At 46.1% G+C, this 26,045-nt stretch overlaps 1 protein-coding gene and 1 pseudogene across 2 annotated transcripts in view; one reads left to right on the top strand and one right to left on the bottom strand.

The window, feature by feature from the left end:
- LOC309568859 (heat shock protein 30C-like) overlaps positions 1 to 26,045 on the bottom strand; it is a 47,737-nt pseudogene that overhangs the window by 20,947 nt on the left and 745 nt on the right. The window lies entirely within an intron of this gene.
- LOC309568188 (heat shock protein 30C-like) lies at positions 13,668 to 14,735 on the top strand (the record flags this gene model as incomplete). The annotated part of the gene is given in 3 exon segments (XM_082273820.1): positions 13,668 to 13,726; positions 13,728 to 13,807; positions 13,810 to 14,735. Coding segments are annotated over 3 exon segments (855 nt in total). The 3' UTR covers positions 14,526 to 14,735.

The following is a 26,045-nucleotide window of genomic DNA, read 5'->3' as shown; positions in this document are numbered from 1 at the left end:
CCCAAATAAAATTGATGTCCTTTTTTCCCCACAAATAGAGATTTATCTTCGTGGTATATGATCACCTCTGCGGTTTTTATTTTTTTGCGCTATAAACAAAAAAAGACCGACAATTTTGAAAAAAAAACAAAAAACAATATTTTTTTACTTTCTGCTATAAAACACATAAATAATAATATAAAAATTATAAATAATAATAAAAAAATGTAAAAAATCTAATTTCTTCATCAGTTTAGGCCTATATGTGTTCTGCTACATATTTTTGGTAAAACAAAAATCCTCATAATCGTATATTGATTAATTTGTGCAAAAGTTATAGCGTCTACAAACTATGGGATATTTTTTACTAGTAATGGCAGCAATCAGCGATTTTTAGCAGGACTGCAACATTGCGGCAGATAATACTGACACTAAGTGACACTTTTTGGGGACCAGTGACTCCGATGCAGTGACCAGTGCTAAAAAAAATGTCACTGTACTAATAACATTGGCAGGGAAGGGGTTTACATCAGGAGCGTTCAAAGAGTTAAATGTGGTCCTAGGGAGTGCTTTCTAACTGTGTGTGTGTAGGTGGGGCTGCTTTGACTGTGAGAAGACAGAGATCTGTGTTCCTGTTTAGCAGAAACACAGGATCTCTGTCTCCCCCTACTATCAGAATGGCGATCTGCCTTGTTTCCATAGGCAGACAGCCGTTTTGCCTCTCTTAGGAATGATCGGTGGGTCCCGATGGACATTGGGTTTTCGGGGCCCACTGATTGGCTCCCGCTTTGTCCAATCACAGCAGAAGCAGGTCGTCAGCAGCACCTGTGCACACTGCAGACCTGGAAGCACAAAATGATGTACAGGTATGTGATTTCACACAGAAGAACCGCCGCCCCGCAGTAAATGTATGCGGGGCAGTCAGCAAGTAGTTAAAATTGGAAACGTTCAAGGGTGATCTGGACTACCACTCGCTGCACAGGGCCCATAGTAGCCTGTTTCTGCCACTATTCACACTGCCTCTCTGTTTTTACTTTTTGTGTTGTAATCTTATAACACTATCTTAATAAAGAGCAGATTTAGGCCATTTGTTTTCTGTAATTCTTCTATACTCTTGCCGTGAAATTGAATAGAAGAATCTGGTTGCTGCAAGCCTTAACCACTTCCAGCAAACCAACGTACCTGTACGTCGGCTTGAAGAAGTGGTTGTACTGGGGTTATGCCTGCAGCTAGTGGTCCGCCTTCTGGTGATAACAACCGATGCGGTCCAGCAGCCGCTCAGCCGTTTTTACAGGGAACGGAAGGGGATGTCCCCCCACCACCCCCCCCCCCCAGCCTCCTTCCGCCACTCTGCCCGCGTCTCCTGTCCCATCAGGAGACTCGAGCAACCAGTGGCATGTCCACCGGCTGGTCAGAGTCCCGAACAAAGCCGCATTTGGCTTTGATCGGGTCTCCGATGAAGTAATCCGGAAGGGACGTCACCGTTTACTTGGCTGCCAACGCCGCCGATTTTAAAAACGTGACAATATTCAAAAATGCAAATTTTGATGTTTTGAATACTTTTAAGTGCAAAGGAGGGATTTGGGGTCTTTTAGACTCCCGATCCCTCAATAAAGAGTATCTGTCACTGCCTATTACTGTCACAAGGGATGTTTACATTTCTTGTGACAGCAATAAAAATGATCAGATTATTATTATTTTTTTTTTTTTTTTTAGAGGAACAGTGAAAAATATAAAAAATAAAATAAATAGGAAAAATAAATACATTTAATGCACCCCTGTCCCCATGAGCTCATGCACTAAAGAAAATGCATATGTAAGTCACGCCCGCAAATGTAAACGGTGTTCAAATCACACATGTAAGGTATCGCCACGATCGTCAGAGTGGGAGCAATAATTCTAGGAAAAGAATTCCTCTGTAACTGGTAACCTATAAAAGTTTTTGAACTATCGCCTATGGAGATTTTTAAGTACTGTAGTTTGTCACCATTTCACGAGTGTGTGCAATTTTAAACCGTAACATGTTAGGTATCTATTTACTTGGTGTGACATCATCTTTCACAATATACAACAAAATTGGGCTAACTTCACAGTTTTTTTGTAAAAATTCAGTGAAGTTGTTCCCAAAAAATTGCGTTTAAAAGACTGTTGCACAAATACCATGTGACATAAAATACTGCAACAACTGCCATTTTATTCTCAAGAGTCTTTGCTAACAAATATATATATTTTAATATATATATATATATATATATATATATATATATATATATATATATATATATATATAATGTTTGGCGGTTCAAAGTGTTCAAAGTAATTTTCTAGCAAAAAATATGGATTTTTAACTTGTACAACATGTGTCAGAAATAGGCTTGGTCCTTAAGTGGTTAAAAGCAGCAGATAATCTGATAATGCTCAGCTATTAGTACCAAGGAACCAGCCCAGAGCGGCCTCTAGTGACAGAACTCATGGATTGCAGCTCTGAAAAACGAAGGGCTTATTTACACTTGCTTCAACTTTAAAGAGGAACTCCAGGCTGCCCCAAAAAATGATTAGTCAGCAGCTACCAATAATGTAACTGCTGACTTATATTATAAGGACACTTAACTGTCCAGGGATAGAGCAATGTCAGTATCTGAAAAGGTTTGCAAAGGCAGAAGGTGTTTTTTACCAAAAGGCATTCTATGCATTGAGATAAAAAACCTTCTGTGTGCAGCAGCCCCCCTCAGCCCCCCCTACCCCCCTAATATTTACCTGAGCCCATCTTTATCGAGCAATGTTGCAGGAGTTTCTCAGCTGCTCAGAACTCCCCTCCTTATTAGGTGAGACAGCAGCCTGGCGCAATTGGCTCCTGCTGCTGTCAATCAAAGTCAGTCAGCTAATCAGGAGAGAGAGGGGGCGGGGCTTGGTCACGGCTCTGTGTCTGATGGACACAGAGTGCTGTGACTTGGCTTGGGTGCCCTCATAGTAAGCTGCTTGCTGTGGGGGTGCTGAACAGGAAGGAGGGGCCAGGAGCACAGAAGAGGGAGCCGAGAAGTAGAGGATCGGGGCCACTCTGTGCAAAACCATCTGAAAAGAGCAGGCAAGTATAGCATGTTTGTTATTTAAAAAAAAAAACCAAGACATTACAATCACTTTAGGTAAGGGTATGTCAAGTAAGGGAAATCGGCAGTGAAGCCTTGCCGCTTTACAGCCGGTTCCCTACTGCAAATGAGCGAGCCGTGCTGCACAGCCGTGGAACCTGTGATGTTTTCCAGAAGACTGCGGGGGAAGAAGCGGGGGGGGGGGGGGGTTGAACTTCCAGCTCAGATCGCTTTGGTTAAAAAAAAAAGTGCCAACTGTGGCAGTGCAGGGAGGAGGGAATGCAAACAAGCAGAACGTCCCCTTTTGGGTGAAGTTCTGCTTTAACACACATTAACGAGCTTAGCACTTCAACATTCTTTTTTGATGCTTCGGTGATGCTTCAGTGATGCTTTTTTTTTCAGCTTTAGGGTTTGTTTACACTTGCTTCAACATGTGGCATTGGACACGCTTTTTTAAAGCACTCTGAATGCCAATCAAAGCACCTGTCACTAAATAAAATGGTTAGCTTAAAGTCCTGTTCACACATTCTGTTAACTTTGTTTTGCTTTGCTTCAAAAATTATACCCCACGTCGCATTCTTCCAGCTTCAATAGAAGTCCAAAGAAGTCTATGACAAAGCTCGCTTACAGTACCTGTAGCTTTTGAGAGGCTTTTATTCAGAGTTAGCTTTGCTTTGTTTTGAAGGTATTGCAGGTATGAGATATCCCAGGATGTACTGGGAACTATCAAATGGCACATATGCTGTGCAACATGGGATTGCTATAGCTGAAGGTGAACAGGGACTGGAGAGAGAGGACTGAATGGCAGAGTATCAGCAGAGCTGGCAGACAGGAGCAGGAGAAACTAGCAGATGTCACACGTGGTGAGCAGCATGGGAGCAATACTGCAGGAGGTTAGTGGGGATCAGAGAAAGAGAAGAGGATCAGCAAACTAGAGGTTTAGCAAAGGTGGGGGTTACTACTGAGGGGGGGGGGGATCAGAAAATCTGGGGGTACTACTGAGTGGGGTATCAGCAGAGCTAAGGGTTACTACTGAGCAGGGGATCTGCTGAACAAGGGTACTATTAAGCTGGGGATCTGCTGAAAAAGTTTACTAATGAGCTAGGGATCTGCTCTACAGGGGTACTATTGAGCTGGGGATCTGCTATACAGGGGTACTAATGAGCTGGGGATCTGCTATACAGGGGTACTATTGAGCTGGGGATCTGCTATACAGGGGTACTAATGAGCTGGGGTTTTACTGGGCCCATTTAAAGCAAATAGAAATTCAACACACACAGTGGGCTGCTAAACAGCGCCGATGGACATATCTCCCTAACTCTGTGTTGAAAAGGTGTGGCATGGTGTGGCAGGCAGTAAACACAAAGTTTCCAGATTTGAAAAGAACATTGTATTGAACAGTGAATCAACAGCACAACAGACCCAGTGGAGAGCTCACCCACCCAGAGCCACTTACATGCATGCAGAGGATAACAGTGGTCAGAAGACTCAGGGATGCCAACAGCATCTGCCACGAGGAGCGAAGTCAACATCCAAATGGTCAGTTTCCTGAAAAGGAAGACATAGGCCCTGCTCTCTCTGCTACCACTCTATCTGTAGGACAGGGAAACCTGTCCCTAACCTGTGCACTTGCAAAAAAGCACGTCAAACCCAGGGGCATGAGTCCTAATTAGACTTTGCCTAACCTAAGAGGGTCATGTGGGACAGGTGCATCCAACCTGAGGCAGGGTTCACATATGTTTCCCCGCATCCAATTTGAATGACATGCAGATGTGACTTGCTCTCAATGGATTTCACACATGCCTGGGACAGCCACAGTCTGCATTCCAAAAGGGTCCTGTGTGTGTTTAGGTCCGATTCAGGTGCAAATTCAGGCAAAAATTTGGACCTGATTTGCACCTGAAACGGTGAACAGCAACGCACCGGACCACATGCTGGGAATCGTGGCCGCACATATGGGGACCTGGCCTCAGTGACTGAAGAAATTGTGGAGAAAAATAGCTTCTCTTGACTTCCTCTCATATTTGTATTGCCGCTGAAGGGGAGTATACAGACTGCACTTGTCTACATTTTTCTCACACTACAAAATTGTAAAAGCTAAAGCTCACCATACATGTTTCAATCTGACTGTACAATCAACTTTAGATCTATCAACACTAAATAACATGAGATCCTACCTACACTAGCCTTTTAATCTGTATCCATTAAAGCAGGTATTTGAATGCAGAACTCTATTTATCCACAAGATGGCAGCATTCAGCACCTTCAATTTGCCATAGCTCTAACATAGATATTCAGAGCCTTCTGGGCGTTGTAGGCTGGAAGCAGGACTTTTCACACAGTAAAAGATGAAGTCAAGCTACAGAGCTCATTATCGCCAAGGGGCGGGACTGGAGCATATAAAAGTAAAGGTGCATTTCCCTGCTGCTACTGCAGCATCTTCAATCAAAGGAGGCCCCCATCACATGACAACTGACAATTCTCTGGATTGTGGCAGAAGTGAGTGAGTGGGTAACCGCGCCTCATTGCTACAAGTTACTGTTAGTTCTTGTTGGCATCCAGGCCTGTCCAGGTTATAAATATACCATTGCCCTTTATAGCTTCAAGTGGCCTTTTTTTTTGCTATTGTGGTCATTGCCCACACGTTGCTGAAATGAGCCAGTGCTTTTCCCCTGCTTGCAGATCTTTCTCGATAGCTGCATCTATTGTGCTTCTACTGCCTAAATTCAATCTCACCTCCTAAATATGAACTGAGCCAACAACTTTATCTCTTAAAGTGAACTGTGCCAAAAACGTAATTTCTTTAAGTGACCTATGCCAATAGCTTTGCCTCTTAAAGGGAACTGACCCATCTTAAAGAGACAGAAGCTTGCATTGTGTGCCAACATAAGGGCCCCAACTAAGCCGGCAGAAGTCTCAATCTTTAAACTGTTTTCACACAAAGGGTCCATTCTTTTAGCAATGGTGTGTAGGAGGTCTAATAGATTTTCAGACTTAAACATAGACTCTCCTGACCGAGGGCATACAAGTGAGCTAGCCAGATTGTTCCCTTGCTATCCATATATGCCTCACTTGAGGAGTGATCTCCTAGTCAGAGGGCTATTGTTTATTCTTTTGGTCCTGCAGGACATAGGTGGCCACATGTGAATAGGGTATTTGACTGTACTGTAATGTTAATGTGTTGATTCACTGTGTTCAATGGTTAACCTCTAAAATGTTGCAGAGGACCCACGTCTATTAGCTGCTTCTTCAGGTGTAGCGCTACATGTGGGGACTCATCTGGGATTCCTCAGGCCTGTGAGCAAGAAAAAGGTAGAAATGAGCCAACTGCTGTTGTTGGGTGGTTCTGGGAACAAAATTGACAAACGGACTTAAGTGTAGTGCTCAATATTCCTGGTGGGGCCTGGACTGAAGGCCAAGTCAAGCAGACGTTAGCCATCCTCATCCCAGACCACCTGGATCTGAGGGGCAATTGGGTACAACCCATAACTATATACTAACTGAGTGGAAGGAAAGGATTTCCTCTACACTACAAGGAGAGGGACTCTGCTTGACTGAATCATTTGAACCTTAACTCAAACAACCTGGCCGATCAGGGCAAAACCCGGGAAGTTTATAGAGAACCTACTGAAGAACTCGACCACAAGTCACAGTTATCGCAAGTTGAGGTTATTTTCCAGCAGGACCTCCACCCCTCTAGGGAAGACAACTTTGATACCTGGATTTATTAGGCCATCCACTCAATGGAGGAGTGGGAGGTAGCCAATACCATAAAGAGACAGGGGGTGATTGAGAGCTTGTGGGCTCCAGCTTCAGGCATTGTTCGGCATCTGAAACAAGACAAGCCAGGATGCACTGCTTATGAATGTCTGGAAACACTAAGAGAAGCATACAGAAAAGTTGAAAATTGTATTAAACAAATATACCTATTTGAACATACATACCAAAGGTAGAGTGAAAAGCTGTCCGGCTGTGTCAGGAGGATGGACAAAATTCTCCCCCAAATGATTGTGAAAAGAGGAATGGAAGCAGAGGAAGCCAGCAACGTCCCTTGGACTCAAGTGCAGAAAGGGGCTTAACCTCTCAATCCAATCGTACCACAGCTGCAGGCCAGAAGCACAAATGGCGAATTGTTTAAGCTCATCCGGGGAGAGAAGGCTCTAATTGCGGCTAAAGCCCCAAAGTCAGAGATGCGCACTGGAAACAGATTCAGGGCTCCCACTCGAGCAAGAACCTCGATCATTGGGGTATGCCATAACCTAGGCTCTAATGCAGATTGTTCAGGTCCAGGCTACTATCCAGCAATCTTTCTGTGAGGTTCAGAAGACTATATGGCAAGTAATGGAGGCACACACTATAATGCATAATTCTTTAATTGAATTTAAACAGACAGTATCGGCCCTGACCGCAAATAGGGGAGTCCAACCATAGGTTCAGCTAGGGGGTGATATCAGTGTGTAGAACTAGGACATTTCAAAGTTCAATATCCAAGTGGATGTACAGGGGCTGGCCTCAAAGCTGAAGTGGTACCGGCCCTAAAGAAACTGCTTTCTCTCAAAGCCTGTAGGAAACTTCAAGAAGGACGCAATGAAGGAGCCATGCACCACCTCTCAAGAAACTCAAACTTTGGGATCTAAAACTGCTTAAACCTCTCCCAATAGCTGCTCCATATAGCTGGTCCACCCTCCAACTTCACTGGCTGGCGTTTGGGCGCAGGAAGTTGGCTCACACCCCTCTCCTAAGCCTAGGAAGAACCCTATGAAGAGAAGGGTATTACACCAGTGACTCTGAGCTGCCAAGCACAACTCAGACAGACTTTCCGAGGATCTAGTAGGCTCTTCACCCATTATCTCCATTCAAGTGGAGGGAGTGTGAGCCCTGAGCCAGGGGGCTGAATACAGTGCAAAGGTAATGGCCTAAGCTGAGGTCATGGGTAACTGTGCCACTAGTATCTCTCAGTAATATTGCAATGTGTCTCAATTTAAGGGTGAAGAGTTACCCCAACTCATTCCGATGGACAAGAGAAGGATCCGCTCTGCCAGCTCACCAAAAAGGCACTACTGAAGAAGCAAGAGGGGCAGGCCCACTCAGAGAATGGCTCAGGTGCGAGCCTGCTAGAGTGCCCCCATAGTAAGGAACTTTAGGATTGTGGGTACTCGGCAGGGGGAGGAGTCAGTACTGCTGGCGCAAGTTCCAAAAAGAAGAGCATCGGGGCTGCTCTGTGCAAAACTATTGCAGAGAGCAGGTAAGTATAACATGTTTGCTATTAAAAAATATATATATGTTTCCTTTTGGAATCACTTTAATCAGACCCTTTTGAACATGTTGGGCACTCTGCCCATTGAAAGGAAGCAACAGTGGAGTAAGCACATTGCTGCTATAGTGTGTGAATACAATTGCCCCGAGAACGATACTTTGGGCTACTCTACTTCCTGATGTTCGCATGGTAGGCAAAGTTACCAGTTAACCTGGCATTTGGCACTTCACCCAACCACATCTCTCTTACAGTATATCACATCAGGGCTATAAGGAGAGGTTAAAGCATAAGTTAGACAGTGCCTATGAGGAAGCTCGCCAGACCTCGAGAGTCAAAGAGCAAAGAAACAAGAGGAAATTTTACTCCAGAGTACAAGTACAGAATCTGCAGTCGGGGAAGTCTGGGGACCGGGTTTAGTTAAGGAATCTTGAGAATCTAGGGAAACACAAGATAGCAGCCCGATGGAGACCCAAGTTTATGTGATCTGTCACAATTACCAGGGCTCCCAGTATATCATAATCGCCGGAAGGAAAGAGGACTGGTCAAAAGTCATGGCAATGGAACCGCCTGCTCCCTATCACAGACACAGTGCAAGTCCCAGCTGCAGCTGATATGCCCTCAATCAGGGATGCCTGTGGACCTCAAAACCTCCCCTTAAAACTCAAGTACCTGAAAAAGAGAGGATAAATGAGGAAGAGGGTAAAGAGATTGGGTTTGATTGGTGGGGGCTTTTATCGTCCATCAGGAGAAGCGTTGTGTCACCCCCTGCCAGCACAAGTATGCCTGTTCCAAACCTTGTCACAGAGCCCAGTGGCCCCAAGCAACCCAAACCTGAGCCTACTGACCCAAATTTAGAGGAGGTAGAGAATTTCCCTGAGCCTATAGTTCCTGAGACTATGGATAGCGATTTAGAGCAAGTGGGGAGTGCCTCAAAGGCTGAAGACGAGACTGACCCACCTTCAGAGCCAAGAGGAAACCAGGTTATAAAGCCTCCAAAGAGACTAACATATGATAATCTGGGTGAGAGCTCAGAAAAAGTGATCTATGCCAGTCAATGGACTTTTGATGCCCTTGTCCCCAGTACAGCCAACCGCATGACATGGGATCTGAGCCCACTTGCTGACACAAGGAACAAGGTAGATTCGAAATGAGTAACCTCTGCTCAGGGACATCCTGTCAATCCTAGTTCAACGCTGTCAGTTTGAATTATTAAGTCTCTTTGGGGACCAAAAAGTTTCAGTAGAAGGAGTATGTAACATTATGCATTTTTCCTGAGAATGCAGAACTCTATTTATCCACAAGATGGCAGCATTCAGCACTTTTACTTTGGCATGGCTCTAAAGGGCCATACACACTAAGATTTTCTGAAGACTTTTTCCTTCAGATTTACCTTTTCTATGTAGTACAAGGGCCTGCCAGATTGCATACAAATTGAAAGTGTTTAGGTTTGACCTCATATTATATGGTTTTGGTAAATCTAAAGGAAAAAGTCTTCAGAAAATCTTGTAGTGTGTATGGCCCATAACACAAGTATTCAGATCCTTCTGGGAGTTGTAGGATTTCTTGCCACGATCAGAGCAAGACTGGTCTGACGTGTTTTGCCTTATAGGCTTCCTCAGGGATATTGGGTGAAGAGGGCTCACAATGTCAATTTACTACAAAGAAAAGAAAATATAAGTACCTCTGGTAATCTATTTAATTGAATCCTTGTAATTAAGCCTAATGTGTGAAATATGTCAGTAATAAGGTCCTGGAAGACCTGTGTATGTTCAAATAGTAAAACAATTGTTATAGTGTACATATTGGAAGCTGGAGTGTGGCTGTGTTCTTTGCATCATGGATGGTGGGAGTGAACAATAACACCCAGCACTCACAGATGGGCATTGGAGCAGCCTGGAGCTGTTCTCCTTACACATACCCAGTGAAGTGAATGGCCAAAGTCCAGAATTTACAGTGCATTGCGAAAGTTTTTGGCCCCCTTGAACTTTTCGACCTTTTGCCACATTTCAGGCTTCAAACATAAAGATATAAAACTGTAATTTTTTTTGAATAATCAACAACAAGTGGGACACAACCATGAAGTGGAACAAAATTTATTGGATATTTCAAACTTTTTAGCAAATAAAAAACTGAAAAATTGGGCGTGGAAAATTATTCAGCCCCTTTACTTTCTGTGCGGCAAACTCTCTCCAGAAGTTCATTGAGGATCTCTGAATGATCCAATGTTGACCTAAATGACTAATGATGATAAATAGAATCCACCTGTGTGTAATCAAGTCTCCGTATAAATGCACCTGCACTGTGATAGTCTCAGAGGTCCGTTTAAAGCGCAGAGAGCATCATGAAGAACAAGGAACACACCAGGCAGGTCCGAGATACTGTTGTGGAGAAGTTTAAAGCTGGATTTGGATACAAAAAGATTTCCCAAGCTTTAAACATCCCAAGGAGCACTGTGCAAGCGATAAAATTGAAATGGAAGGAGTATTAGACCACTGCAAATCTACGAAGACCTGGCCGTCCCTCTAAACTTTCAGCTTATACAAGGAAAAGACTGATCAGAGATGCAGCCAAGAGGCCCATGATCACTCTAGATGAACTGCAGAGATCTACAGCTGAGGTGGGAGACTCTGTCCATAGGACAACAATCAGTCGTATACTGCACAAATCTGGCCTTTATGGAAGAGTGGCAAGAAGAAAGCCATTTCTTAAAGATATCCATAAAAAGTGTTGTTTAAAGTTTTTCACAAGCCACCTGGGAGACACACCAAACATGTGGAAGACGGTGCTCTAGTCAGATGAAACCAAAATCAAACTTTTTGGCAACAATGCAAAACGTTATGTTTGGCGTAAAAGCAACACAGCTCATCACCCTGAACACACCATACCCACTGTCAAACATGGTGGTGGCAGCATCATGGTTTGGGCCTGCTTTTCTTCAGCAGGGACAGGGAAAATGGTTAAAATTGATGGGAAGATGGATGGAGCCAAATACAGGACCATTCCGGAAGAAAACCTGATGGAATCTGCAAAAGACCTGAGACTGGGACGGAGATTTGTCTTCCAACAAGACAATGATCCAAAACATAAAGCAAAATCTACAATGGAATGGTTCACAAATAAACATATCCAAGTGTTAGAATGGCCAAGTCAAAGTCCAGACCTGAATCCAATCGAGAATCTGTGGAAAGAACTGAAAACTGCTGTTCACAAACGCTCTCCATCCAACCTCACTGAGCTCGAGCTGTTTTGCAAGGAGCAATGGGCAAAAATTTCAGTCTCTCGATGTGCAAAACTGATAGAGACATACCCCATGCGACTTACAGCTGTAAATGGCGCTACAAAGTATTAACTTAAGGGGGCTGAATAATTTTGCACGCCCAATTTTTCAGTTTTTTATTTGTTAACAAAGTTTGAAATATCCAATAAATTTCGTTCCACTTCATGATTGTGTCCCACTTGTTGTTGGTTCTTCAAAAAAAATTACAGTTTTATATCTTTATGTTTGAAGCCTGAAATGTGGCAAAAAGTCAAAAAGTTCAAGGGGCCCGAATACTTTTGCTTCACTGGACTTTATACACTTATGTATGATCTAATTCAACATGATTGCACTTTATTGTTTATGTATTCATGTTATTCATACCTAAGTATTCATATTTCACCGTTATTGCAAGCGCTGCTTTGGCATATTCATCATTCTGAGTTTTTCCTTAGTGGGCAGCAGCTGCAGTACACATAATTTACCACTAATTTTTATTTTTAACACATTTAACTCCTAGCGTGGGTTATACGTTTTTGTGATCCATTTTTTAACCATTATAGACTACAGGTAAGTCTATAATAGGGCTTACATGTAGGTACAGTGAATATCTCCTAAACGTGGCAGTCGGTGATAGCATCAGTGCATGTGCACTGCACTCTCAATGGATGACATACCACCCATTGAGAGAGCTGAGCTGTGACCATGACACCCGCACGCATGCGTGTGAGTTACATCATCACAGTTTGACCAAACAACTGGAGCCCAAGAACCCAGAGAGAAGACCAGAGGAAGATGGAATCCCTCTTAGTCGTGACAGCACCCTGCTGGAGAGATCTGTTTTTTAGGTTAGAAAAGTATAATTAATGGCTCATTCCCACAGGTACTCTGGCTGTGTGATGGAGGGGTTTGGGTTGGAGCCGCCTGTCATTCTATGGGGATGCAGTGCCTGTATGAACACAGCCGCAGGCTTTAATTGGGCAGGTGTGCAGGTGAGCGGCCACCAAATGCACACTGTCTGTGTTTGGGCCGTACACCTGCATCCCCACGCCTGTAAAATTAGGACCTGCAGCTGTGTTTGTACAGCTCCAGGTGCATCAAGCCACATAAATGAACCCCTGATTTACACTGTACAGACCACAGCACCCATGTGCATGACCCCCAACACCTCCCCCACACACAGAGATTTATTTATCAACTCAGTTTCATCTTTTAGATTTAGCAGGAATTCTGTGAGTATTTGCGTCTGCGAATAATGATTTTATTGTATTTTTATCAAAATATAGCTTATATATTTTCTTGGAGGGGGGGGGGGGGGCTGTCAGGTAGTCTGTACGGGGCCCCGGGATTCTATCAGCAGCCCTGGTTATACAGGGTGAACCAAAAACATTCCTTGATTACCAACAGATATACTGTACAATGTAACGTTATTGGAATATCCTTACACATTGGTGGCTACAGTTGCATCAACTCATTTTGTTTCAGGTAGCATCAGATGGTATGACACACACTCGATGTGCGCTTTGCGTGGAAGGTTGTCTCATCACAGAAAATGATCTTTGACAGCAGGTTATAATCATTTCCCATTAACGCCTGGGGATTCCTGCAAAATAAAAGTGGCATTTCATTATCTCGCAGGTGAAACCTATGGACCAATTGCAGCTTGTAAGGGCGAAACCGCAAGCGTTGACTTCTTGGGGCTGCGCAAAAAGACTTCTCTGACTCCAATCAACAACTTGCTCAGAGATCGATGGTCGGCCTGACTTTCCCTTTCTCTGATCTGAAGTTTTGCATAATGTTTGGATTAGTGTATTTTCCAGAAATATACAACTACAGAGGAGTCTGGGATGATACAACAAAACAATACTGTAAAGTACAGATGAATAGAGAGAAGATCTATGTAATATGAAGAATTCTCTGGCAATCTCCAGCTGTCACCTAGCTCCCGCCCACTAGTGTTGTAATCCTCCAGGATTAGGTTGGCCCCTCCTACTCCTCCTCCTGTCTCAGAATTCTCCAGCAATCTCCAGCACAGAGTACAGAGTTCCAGCCGTCACTCAGAAGTTCCTGGCCCCGCCTCGTATTATTCATGATGTGTCCCCCAGGCTCCACCCCCTGGCTCCATATACGGAGAGCACATGGAGGGGTCCTGGCTCAGGCAGTATAAAAGGAGCCGGGATGGGAGAGGTTGCAGTACAGAGAGCAGCAGAGAGCAGACGCTGACACACAGGCAGACGGCCTCCAGCTGAACTGTGACAAGAAGCTCCAGGAAAAGCAGCAGCAGAGCGACATGTTCCCTCTCAGCCTCCTCCAATCCTCGCACAGCCCTGTGTATGTCTACCGCCAGCCCGAGCTCCCCCACTGGACCGCCACACACCTCATCCTCCGCCAGCTGGAAGACGACATGCTGAGCGTGAGCAGCGACATGGAGAGGAGAATGCAGCGCCTCCACCAGGCTTACCAGCTCCTGGCCAATGACCCCGACAAGAGGAGGGGGAGGGCGGCTCAGAGTGGACACCCCGCTGCCCCCCAACACAAATCCCCCTCCGAGGGCAAAGACGGGAAGGAGAACTTTGAGCTCTCCCTGGACGTGAGTCCGTTTTCTCCAGAAGAACTGACAGTGAGGACGGAAGGAAGGAGACTCATCGTGGGGGCAAAATCCGACAAGAAAAGGGAGACGGAGAACGGCGGCTTCTTCCAGGAATACAGAGAGTGGCGCAGAGAAGCCGAGCTCCCGGAAGACGTGAATCCCGAGGAAGTGCTGTGCTCCATGTCCAAGGACGGGCGGCTACACTTCTGGGCACCTCGCCTGGCACTGCCCTCTGCCCAAGACAGAACCATCACCATCACCATGGAGCAGAGCCCAGGAGAAGGTCAGGAGTCCGACCCGGAGAACCAGAACCACCGGGGACAGCAGGAGCAAGACCAACCCCAGAATTCATCCTGATGACATGATGGGACTGAGATTTGGTAGAATATTAATAGATTCTCTGCCACTAATTTCTATCGGGATGAGAAGATGTCAGGAAGATCACTTCTACTTTCCCATGTTAGAATTTATGTTATTGTTCCAGTTTCCTGATTTTCATATTGCTTGAATTGCTGTTTATATATTCTGTATATATAGATTTCTAAATAAATATTTTCATTTTATAACAACCTTCTGTTTTTGTTTGCATGTTTTAGAAAATGTTTTTTGAAATAAGAAATCTCGGTGTTACTGAACCCACAACAGTAAAATTACTGTACTCTAAATGCAGTAAAGATTGCTTGTTATACTCACTGAGAAACCTAAGGGGTTAATCCTCTGCATTGTCTAAAAAGGCTGTTTGATCCTGTCTTCTCTAATCCTTCCCTTCTTACATTATCCCCAATCCATCTGCTGATATTACAGAGCCTTGGAGGCACTTTGCACATGCTCAGTTTGGTGTGTATTGCTAGAGAGTTTTTTTTTGGGAAGGTGCATGTGATCAGAACAGAGCCAATCAGCACTGTCCTGGCAGAGGGTCAGGAGTCATGCAGCTTCATAGGACAGTCAGAGGAGAATGAAAAGCCCTCCTACAAACTTTAACTGATTTGTCTGGACACTGATAGAAGCCACAAGACTGCTATATACTGCTGATGAGAAAAGGTATTTAGCAGTTTATATTTACTAATATAATTGTATTTCCATGTTCTGTGTACTGTGGGAGAGCAGATATAGTGAATGCAGGTTCCTGGGATTAGTAACACTTTAATATTTGCTTTATAGATTGAACAGAAATGTTTTATGTAAACTGAAGCTGATTCCTTATCATCCAGCCAGATTTCTGGATTCCTCTGTAATATGAACTCAAAAATGGGAAATCCTGTATGATGCAGTCTGATAATAGCACAGGGGTGCTTACAATGATCAGTTTTTATTTATGTAAAACCTTTAGCTCCAAACTAGAAAAAAAAACTGTTGCTGTAACTGCACAAAGAGTTGGAGTTCTGCTTTATTTTGTTAGTCACTTATGTAAAGTCAATCTAAATCTACTCATCCATAAACCACTACTCAGCCTTCTATTCCAGACTGTTCAGGGTTAACATCAATGCAGCTAGGATCCGCCCTCCAGCCATGTGCTCTCTGTGTATCTCTAGTGAATGGGAGGGGCCTGTATGCTCATAATGAATAATACATGAGGAGGGAGGAGCAGGCAGGGCTGGGAAAGTTGGAGATGGCGGAGGACCTCCCCAGTGGGCGGGACCAAGAGCCAGCTAGAGTCTTCCTGGATCTTTCTGTTTGCTGATAATAGTCATGTTATAGAAGAGCCCCGCATCAATAAAAAATGAACAGTGAGATAATCTCTCCAAATGATGAGCAATTATTACAGTGTAGAAATAAGGTAAAGTTTGTTCAATGTGCTGTATTAGGAATGAGCCTGAAATACGACTTCCCGCTGTGGAACTACAAGTCTCAGCATGCCCTGCAAACTTGTCCCTGTATAAGAAATCTGACACTTACTTTTTTTTTCACTTATACTGTAAAAAATGTAAAGCCCACAGTTTATTAAATATCACAAAAAAAAGCTCAATCTTTCTAAAATAATATATAAAATCTATTTTGGTACAGTGCTGCATAACCAAGCAATTGTCAGTCAAACTATCACAGCACTGAAAAGTGGTCTGGTAATGAAGGGCTATATACAGAGATAGGGACACAAGTGGTTACTCCAACAAAAAAAAAAACATTTTATTTTTGTATTGTTTTGGAGAAGGGTTGGCAACTCTGGAAGGGGGAAGGGTTTTTAGGTGTCTGTGTCCCCTTACTTCCTATCCTGGAGACAGACATTCCTGGAGAAGAAAGAGAAGAGAAACTTTACCAATATAGTCAAATGAGGCGATAAAAACCTTACAGATTTTGGAAAAAAAGGTTTGGATGGAGATCCAATGTAATATTTATCATTTGTTCTCCTAGTCAGTATTGTACACAACATCCTCCTCTAGTCAGGACCATTTCCCCAACACCTCTACATAGAATACAAACTTCTCATATCTCATATTGTACGCCTTCATACAAATCAAAACAGACAATATCATTAGAATCTAAATATTTATTTAAAAATGAATATCTTATAAAACAAAAGATGAGATTGTATAAAACAAAAAATAAAATAGGAGTTCTTTATAAAATAAAGTTACATCTCAGTGTGGGAATAGATAGTAATAGAATAGAATGATATAGAAGAATGTGATCTGTGATAAAGCCAAATCTCAGTCCCATCATTGTCAACTACAGTCAAGCCATCAGACAGTTCCAAATTAGTGGTCATGCTATCAGACAAGTTTTTTTTGTGTTGGAAATTGTAGACGGAAACATTATTTGACACAATGCACAGCAGATTGTAACCTACAAAATAATTATTACACAAATGTGTCATACACACCCCCCTCTACCATATCTTACTATATGGGGGGATTTTACTGTGGAAATTTAAAGATACAGAGCCCCAAGATTTCATGTCTGATCCATTTTGAAGTATTGCGAAAATGTCAATTTGTAGCCTAAGGGTTGATATTTGGGGCTCTGTATCTTTAAATTTCCACAGTAAAATCCCACCGTATTGTAAGATATGGTAGAGGGGGGTGTGTATGACACATTTGTGTAATAATTATTTTGTAGGTTACAATCTGCTGTGCATTGTGTCAAATAATGTTTCCGTCTACAATTTCCAACACAAAAAAAACTTGTCTGATAGCATGACCACTAATTTGGAACTGTCTGATGGCTTGACTGCAGTTCATATACAGACACCTCCCCCATATACAGACACCTCCCCCCATATACAGACATCTCCCCCCATATACAGACATCTCCCACCATATACAGACATCTCCCCCATATACAGACATCTCCCCCCCATATACAGACATCTCCCCATATACAGACATCTCCCCCCATATACAGACACCTCCCCCATATACAGACACCTCCCCCCATATACCGACATCTCCCCCCATATACCGACATCTCCCCCCATATACAGACACCTCCCCCCATATACAGACATCTCCCCCCATATACAGACATCTCCCCCCATATACAGACATCTCCCCCCATATACAGACATCTCCCCCCATATACAGACACCTCCCCCCATATACAGACACCTCCCCCCATATACAGACATCTCCCCATATACAGACACCTCCCCCCATATACAGACATCTCCCCATATACAGACATCTCCCCCCATATACAGACACCTCCCCCCCCCATATACAGACACCTCCCCCATATACAGACATCTCCCCCCATATACAGACATCTCCCCCCATATACAGACATCTCCCCCCATATACAGACACCTCCCCCATATACAGACATCTCCCCCCATATACAGACACCTCCCCCCATATACAGACACCTCCCCCCATATACAGACACCTCCCCCCATATAAAGACACCTCCCCCCCATATACAGACACCTCCCCTCATATACAGACATCCCCCCCATATACAGACATCTCCCCCCATATACAGACATCTCCCCCATATACAGACATCTCCCCCCATATACAGACATCTCCCCATATACAGACATCTCCCCCCCATATACAGACATCTCCCCCCCATATACAGACGCCTCCCCCCAATATACAGACACCTCCCCCATATACAGACATCTCCCCCATATACAGACATCTCCCCCCCCATATACAGACATCTCCCCCATATAAAGACACCTCCCCCCCATATACAGACATCTCCCCCCATATAAAGACATCTCCCCCCATATACAGACATCTCCCCCCATATACAGACACCCCCCCATATACAGACATCTCCCCCCATATACAGACACATCCCCCCCCCATATACAGACACATCCCCCCCCATATACAGACACCTCCCCCCATATACAGACATCCCCCTCCTTGGCAGAGATTGCAGAGAAAAACCCGGGAACAGACCTTCCCTGTAGAGCAGACACATTGGATGTGATGAGTTCTATCCACTTCCTGTACTTCTCTGTACCATGTGACCAAACATCTCCCCCATATACAGACATCTACCCCCATATACAGACATCTCCCCATATACAGACACCTCCCCCCATATACAGACACCTCCCCCCATATACAGACACCTCCCCCATATACAGACATCTCCCCATATACAGACACCTCCCCCCATATACAGACATCTCCCCCCATATACAGACACCTCCCCCATATACAGACATCTCCCCCCATATACAGACACCTCCCCCCATATACAGACATCTCCCCCCCCATATACAGACACCTCCCCCCATATAAAGACACCTCCCCCCATATACAGACACCTCCCCCTATATACAGACATCTCCCCTCATATACAGACATCCCCCCCATATACAGACATCTCCCCCCATATACAGACATCTCCCCCCATATACAGACATCTCCCCCCCATATACAGACACCTCCCCCCATATACAGACACCTCTCCCATATACAGACATCTCCCCCCATATACAGACATCTCCCCCCATATACAGACATCTCCCCATATACAGACACCCCCCCCATATATAGACATCCCCCCCATATACAGACATCTCCCCCCCATATACAGACATTCCCCCCATATACAGACACCTCCCCCCATATACAGACACCTCCCCCCCATATACAGACACCTCCCCCCATATACAGACACCTCCCCCCCATATACAGACACCTCCCCCATATACAGACACCTCCCCCCATATACAGACACCTCCCCCATATACAGACACCTCCCCCATATACAGACACCTTCCCCATATACAGACACCTCCCCCATATACAGACATCTCCCCCATATACAGACATCTCCCCCATATACAGACATCTCCCCCCATATACAGACACCTCCCCCCATAAACAGACACCTCCCACCATATACAGACATCTCCCCATATACAGACATCTCCCCCATATACAGACACCTCCCCCATATACAGACATCTCCCCCATATACAGACACCTCCACCCAATATACAGACACCTCCCCCATATACAGACATCTCCCCCCCATATACAGACACCTCCCCCATATACAGACATCTCCCCATATACAGACATCTCCCCCATATACAGACACCTCCCCCATATACAGACACCTCCCCCCCCATATACAGACATCTCCCCCATATACAGACACCTCCCCCATATACAGACATCTCCCCCCCATATACAGACATCTCCCCCCCATATACAGACATCTCCCCCCATATACAGACATCTCCCCCATATACAGACATCTCCCCCCATATACAGACATCTCCCCCCATATACAGACACCTCCCCCATATACAGACATCTCCCCCCCATATACAGACATCTCCCCCCCATATACAGACATCTCCCCCATATAAAGACACCTCCCCCCCATATACAGACATCTCCCCCCATATACAGACATCTCCCCCCATATACAGACACCTCCCCCCATATACAGACACCCCCCCATATACAGACATCTCCCCCCATATACAGACACCTCCCCCATATACAGACATCTCCCCCCATATACAGACATCTCCCCCCATATACAGACACCTCCCCCATATACAGACATCTCCCCCCCATATACAGACATCTCCCCCCCATATACAGACATCTCCCCCATATAAAGACACCTCCCCCCCATATACAGACATCTCCCCCCATATACAGACATCTCCCCCCATATACAGACACCTCCCCCCCCATATACAGACACCCCCCCCATATACAGACATCCCCCTCCTTGGCAGAGATTGCAGAGAAAAACCCGGGAACAGACCTTCCCTGTAGAGCAGACAGATTGGATGTGATGAGTTCTATCCACTTCCTGTACTTCTCTGTACCATGTGACCAAACAGTCACATGGTCTGTGACATCACCGTAATAAGAGATGTAAGCAAGTTTTACAGCTCTAACTGTTGCATTGGTACGCTAGTGCTGTGGTTAGCTAACCGGGCTCCGATGGCTCAGTGGGCTTGCTTCTGGGGGCGCTCCGGGTTCGAATCCTGGCCAATGCAACCAAAAAAATTTTTTTTTTTTTTATCAAGTTCCAGATAGCAGTTTGTAAAATGAAGCTTTAATTGCTATAATGCTTATTTATGAAAAGCGATCTTCATAAATGCGCATTATAGCAATTAAAGCTTCATTTTACAAAGTGCTTCACATCTATGGGGAGATGTCTGTATATGGGGGGAGGTGTCTGTATATGGGGAGATGTCTGTATATGGGGAGATGTCTGTATATGGGGGGGAGATGTCTGTATATGGGGGGAGGTGTCTGTATATGGGGGAGATGTCTGTATATGGGGGGAGATGTCTGTACATGGGGGGAGATGTCTGTATATGGGGGGAGATGTCTGTATATGGGGGGAGATGTCTGTATATGGGGGGAGGTGTCTGTATATGGGGGGAGGTGTCTGTATATGGGGGGAGGTGTCTGTATATGGGGGGAGGTGTCTGTATATGGGGGGAGATGTCTGTATATGGGGGGAGGTGTCTGTATATGGGGGAGATGTCTGTATATGGGGGAGATGTCTGTATATGGGGGAGGTGTCTGTATATGGGGGGAGATGTCTGTATATGGGGGGAGATGTCTGTATATGGGGGAGGTGTCTGTATATGGGGAGAGGTGTCTGTATATGGGGGAGATGTCTGTATATGGGGGAGATGTCTGTATATGGGGGAGGTGTCTGTATATGGGGGGAGGTGTCTGTATATGGGGGGAGATGTCTGTATATGGGGGGAGATGTCTGTATATGGGGGAGGTGTCTGTATATGGGGAGAGGTGTCTGTATATGGGGGAGATGTCTGTATATGGGGGAGATGTCTGTATATGGGGGAGGTGTCTGTATATGGGGGGAGATGTCTGTATATGGGGGAGATGTCTGTATATGGGGGAGATGTCTGTATATGGGGGAGGTGTCTGTATATGGGGGGAGGTGTCTGTATATGGGGAGGTGTCTGTATATGGGGGGAGATGTCTGTATATGGTGGGAGGTGTCTGTTTATGGGGGGAGATGTCTGTATATGGGGGGAGATGTCTGTATATGGGGGAGATGTCTGTATATGGGGGGAGATGTCTGTATATGGGGGGAGGTGTCTGTATATGGGGGGAGGTGTCTGTATATGGGGGGAGATGTCTGTATATGGGGGAGGTGTCTGTATATGGGGGAGGTGTCTGTATATGGGGGAGGTGTCTGTATATGGGGGAGGTGTCTGTATATGGGGGGAGATGTCTGTATATGGGGGGAGATGTCTGTATATGGGGGAGGTGTCTGTATATGGGGGAGGTGTCTGTATATGGGGGGGAGGTGTCTGTATATGGGGGGGAGGTGTCTGTATATGGGGGAGATGTCTGTATATGGGGGAGGTGTCTGTATATGGGGGAGGTGTCTGTATATGGGGGGGAGGTGTCTGTATATGGGGGGAGGTGTCTGTATATGGGGGGGGATGTCTGTATATGGGGGGAGATGTCTGTATATGGGGGGAGGTGTCTGTATATGGTGGGAGGTGTCTGTATATGGGGGGAGGTGTCTGTATATGGGGGGGGATGTCTGTATATGGGGGGAGATGTCTGTATATGGGGGGAGGTGTCTGTATATGGGGGGGAGGTGTCTGTATATGGGGGGAGGTGTCTGTATATGGGGGGGGATGTCTGTATATGGGGGGAGATGTCTGTATATGGGGGGAGATGTCTGTATATGGGGGGAGATGTCTGTATATGGGGGGATGTCTGTAGCTGTATATGGGGGGGATGTCTGTATATGGGGGGATGTCTGTAGCTGTATATGGGGGGGATGTCTGTAGCTGTATATTGGGGGGGAGATATGTCCCTCGCTGTGTATGGGGGGGATGTCCCTCGCTGTATATTGGGGGGGTGTCCCTCGCTGTGTATGGGGGGGGGGGGATGTCCCTCACTGTGTATGTGGGGTGGGGGGCAGTGGCGTCGGCAGGGGGGGGCTGACAGGGGTTATAGCCCCGAGTTGGCCCCCAAAAAGCCCCGAGTCTCATATTCCATTTTAAAATGATTAGCCCCGAATCACTCCCAAGGCGTGGGGTTGGTCGGGGCTAAATACTCAGCATAATGTCCATCCAGTGATTGGTGGGGCAGCTGCAAAAGGCTGGAGCTGTCAAAACGAAGAATTGATGTCGGGGTGGGCGGGGCCGAAACGTGGGGCTCCGCCCCCTTGTTCGGTTTCCCTTTTGCAGGCAGCCTGAGAGCCAGGGACTCAAAAGAGCTCCACCATGGCACCGCCTCCTTGACCCCCGCCCCCCTGAAGAGACGAGATAGAGCTGTGTAATGTTAGAAAAGCATACACACTCCTGCTGCGAGTTGCTTTGTGTCCTGTGACAGGGAGGTCGGCTGCACCAGTCACAGGGCTGAGTGTCTCTGTCTTCCATACACTGCACAGCCCCCTCCCGCCCCTCTCTCAATGTGCCCGCCCACACAGGAAGCCTGTGTCTCTGAGGTCTGTGAAGAGGATTGTGTGGGCGGGAAAGTTTGAACTGACAGTCACATCCTAAGCCTGAAGCCTGCATTGCCTTTTCAAGTAAGTGAACTGTCACCACTCACCAGCCTCTCCTCCTCCCCCCTTCCTGCTCTCTCCCAAATTCCTCTTCTTTCCCCTATTTTCTTATCTGAAGCTAAGGAGTTCTATTTCAGCATTGTGTGCAGTGACCTGCCCCTATGTAGTGTGATTTGGCTGCAGTGCTGATGTCCCCACAGTCTTCCTGCATGTTTCCCCCAGTCCCATAGACTTCTATTAGGCTGTACATTTAACTGCTTGCTTACCAGCCACGCAGTTTTAGGGCTCTTTCACACGGTCCGCCTCCGTAGGCGGATCCGTGTTGCTCAGCAGGGATCGATCCGCGATCCCCGCTGAGCCGGGCGGATGACAGCTCCGTATCCACTTGCAGAGCGGAGAGGGAGGTGTCTCAGCCCCCGCTGCCCTCTATGGGGGATCGGATGAGAGCGGACAGGCGTTACTTTAACCGCCTGTCCGCTCTCTTCCGATCCGATTACTGAACGGATGGAAAAGTAGGGTTTCCATCCGTCCAGATTTCACGCACAGGATCGGATACGGGTGGCAGCGGAGATGTCTCCGCTGCCCCATAGAGCTGCATGGAGGATCCGATCAGATCCGCCTAAAAAACTGACAGGCGGATCTGATCGGATCGCCCGTGTGACAGAGCCCTTACTCTATTACACAAAACGGCGTACCTGTATGTCGTTTCGTGTAATAGACAGCAGAGACATGTGCCAATTGGCCAGAGGGGAAGCCAATCAGCAGGTACTTCGGACGCAATGTGTGCCAGAAACCCACAATCGCTCCCCATGGAGACAGAACTCCATGGCAGTACGCCATTCTGTCAGTAATGAACACAAGGATCCTGTGTTCCTGCTATTTAGGAACACAGGTTTCTGTGTTCATCTAGTGAGTCCATCCCCCACACAGTTAGAGAGCACTCCCTGGGGACACACTTAACCCTTTGATTGCCCCTGGTGTTAACCCCTTCCCTGCCAGTGTCATTATTACAGTAACAGTGGATATTTTTAGCACTGATTACTGTAGTAATGTCACTGGTCCCCCCAAAAGTGTCAAAAATGTCAGTTAGGGGTTCGATCTGTCCGCCACAATGTCGCAGTCCCGCAAAAAAACGCAGATCACCGCCATTACTAGTAAAAATAAATAAATAAAAATGACAAATCTATCCCCTAGTTTGTAGATGCGATAACTGTTGCACAAACCAATCAATATACACTTATTGGGATTGTTTTTAACAAAAATATGTAGCAGAATGCATATTGGCCTAAAATGATGAAAAAATTCAATGTTTTACAGCAGAAAGTAAAAATATTGTTTTTTTTTCAGAATGGTCGTTCTTTTTTGTGTGTTTATAACGCAAAAAAAAAAAAAAAATTCATCAGAGGTGATCAAATACCACCAAAAGAAAGCTCTATTTGTGGGGACAGAAAGGACATCAATTTTATTTGGGTACAGCGCCGCACAACCACGCAATTGTCAGGTAAATTAGCGCAGTGCCATATTGCAAAAAATTACCTGGTCCTCAAGGGGGTAAAACTGCCCTTAAGTCGTTAAAATGAAGAAAAAGAGCTTTGATGCACTCTCCTCTCCATGTCTGACCCTCTCCTCTCCATGTCTGACCCTCTCCTCTCCATGTCTGACCCTCTCCTCTCCATGTCTGACCCTCTCCTCTCCATGTCTGACCCTCTCCTCTCCATGTCTGACCCTTTCCTCTCCATGTCTGACCCTTTCCTCTCCATGTCTGACCCTTTCCTCTCCACTCCACTCCATGTCTGACCCTCTCCTCTCCATGTCTGACCCTCTCCTCTCCATGTCTGACCCTTTCCTCTCCATGTCTGACCCTTTCCTCTCCATGTCTGACCCTCTCCTCTCCATGTCTGACCCTCTCCTCTCCATGTCTGACCCTCTCCTCTCCATGTCTGACCCTCTCCTCTCCATGTCTGACCCTCTCCTCTCCATGTCTGACCCTCTCCTCTCCATGTCTGACCCTCTCCTCTCCATGTCTGACCCTCTCCTCTCCATGTCTGACCCTCTCCTCTCCATGTCTGACCCTCTCCTCTCCATGTCTGACCCTCTCCTCTCCATGTCTGACCCTTTCCTCTCCATGTCTGACCCTTTCCTCTCCATGTCTGACCCTCTCCTCTCCATGTCTGACCCTCTCCTCTCCATGTCTGACCCTCTCCTCTCCATGTCTGACCCTCTCCTCTCCATGTCTGATCCTCTCCATGTCTGACCCTCTCCTCTCCACTCCACTCCATGTCTGACCCTCTCCTCTCCATGTCTGACCCTCTCCTCTCCATGTCTGACCCTCTCCTCTCCATGTCTGACCCTCTCCTCTCCTCTCCATGTCTGACCCTCTCCTCTCCATGTCTGACCCTCTCCTCTCCTCTCCATGTCTGACCCTCTCTTCTCCATGTCTGACCCTCTCCTCCCTTCTCCTCTCCTCTCCATGTCTGACCCTCTCCTCCCTTCTCCTCTCCATGTCTGACCCTCTCTTCCCTTCTCCTCTCCTCTCCTCTCCTCTCCATGTCTGACCCTCTCCTCTCCATGTCTGACCCTCTCCTCCCTTCTCCTCTCCTCTCCATGTCTGACTCTCTCCTCCCTTCTCCTCTCCTCTCCATGTCTGACCCTCTCCTCTCCATGTCTGACCCTCTCCTCCCCATGTCTGACCCTCTCCTCCCTTCTCCATGTCTGACCCTCTCCTCCCTTCTCTTCTCCTCTCCTCTCCATGTCTGACCCTCTCCTCTCCATGTCTGACCCTCTCCTCCTCCCTCTCCTCTCCATGTCTGACCCTCTCCTCTCCATGTCTGACCCTCTCCTCTCCATGTCTGACCCTCTCCTCTCCATGTCTGACCCTCTCCTCTCCACTCCACTCCATGTCTGACCCTCTCCTCTCCATGTCTGACCCTCTCCTCCCGTCTCCTC

This window comes from Pelophylax lessonae (assembly GCF_965119305.1).
Source record: "Pelophylax lessonae genome assembly, chromosome: 12".
NCBI lineage: Eukaryota > Metazoa > Chordata > Amphibia > Anura > Ranidae > Pelophylax > Pelophylax lessonae.
Note: the sequence above shows the minus strand (reverse complement) of the source record. Positions and strands in the feature narration are given on the sequence as shown.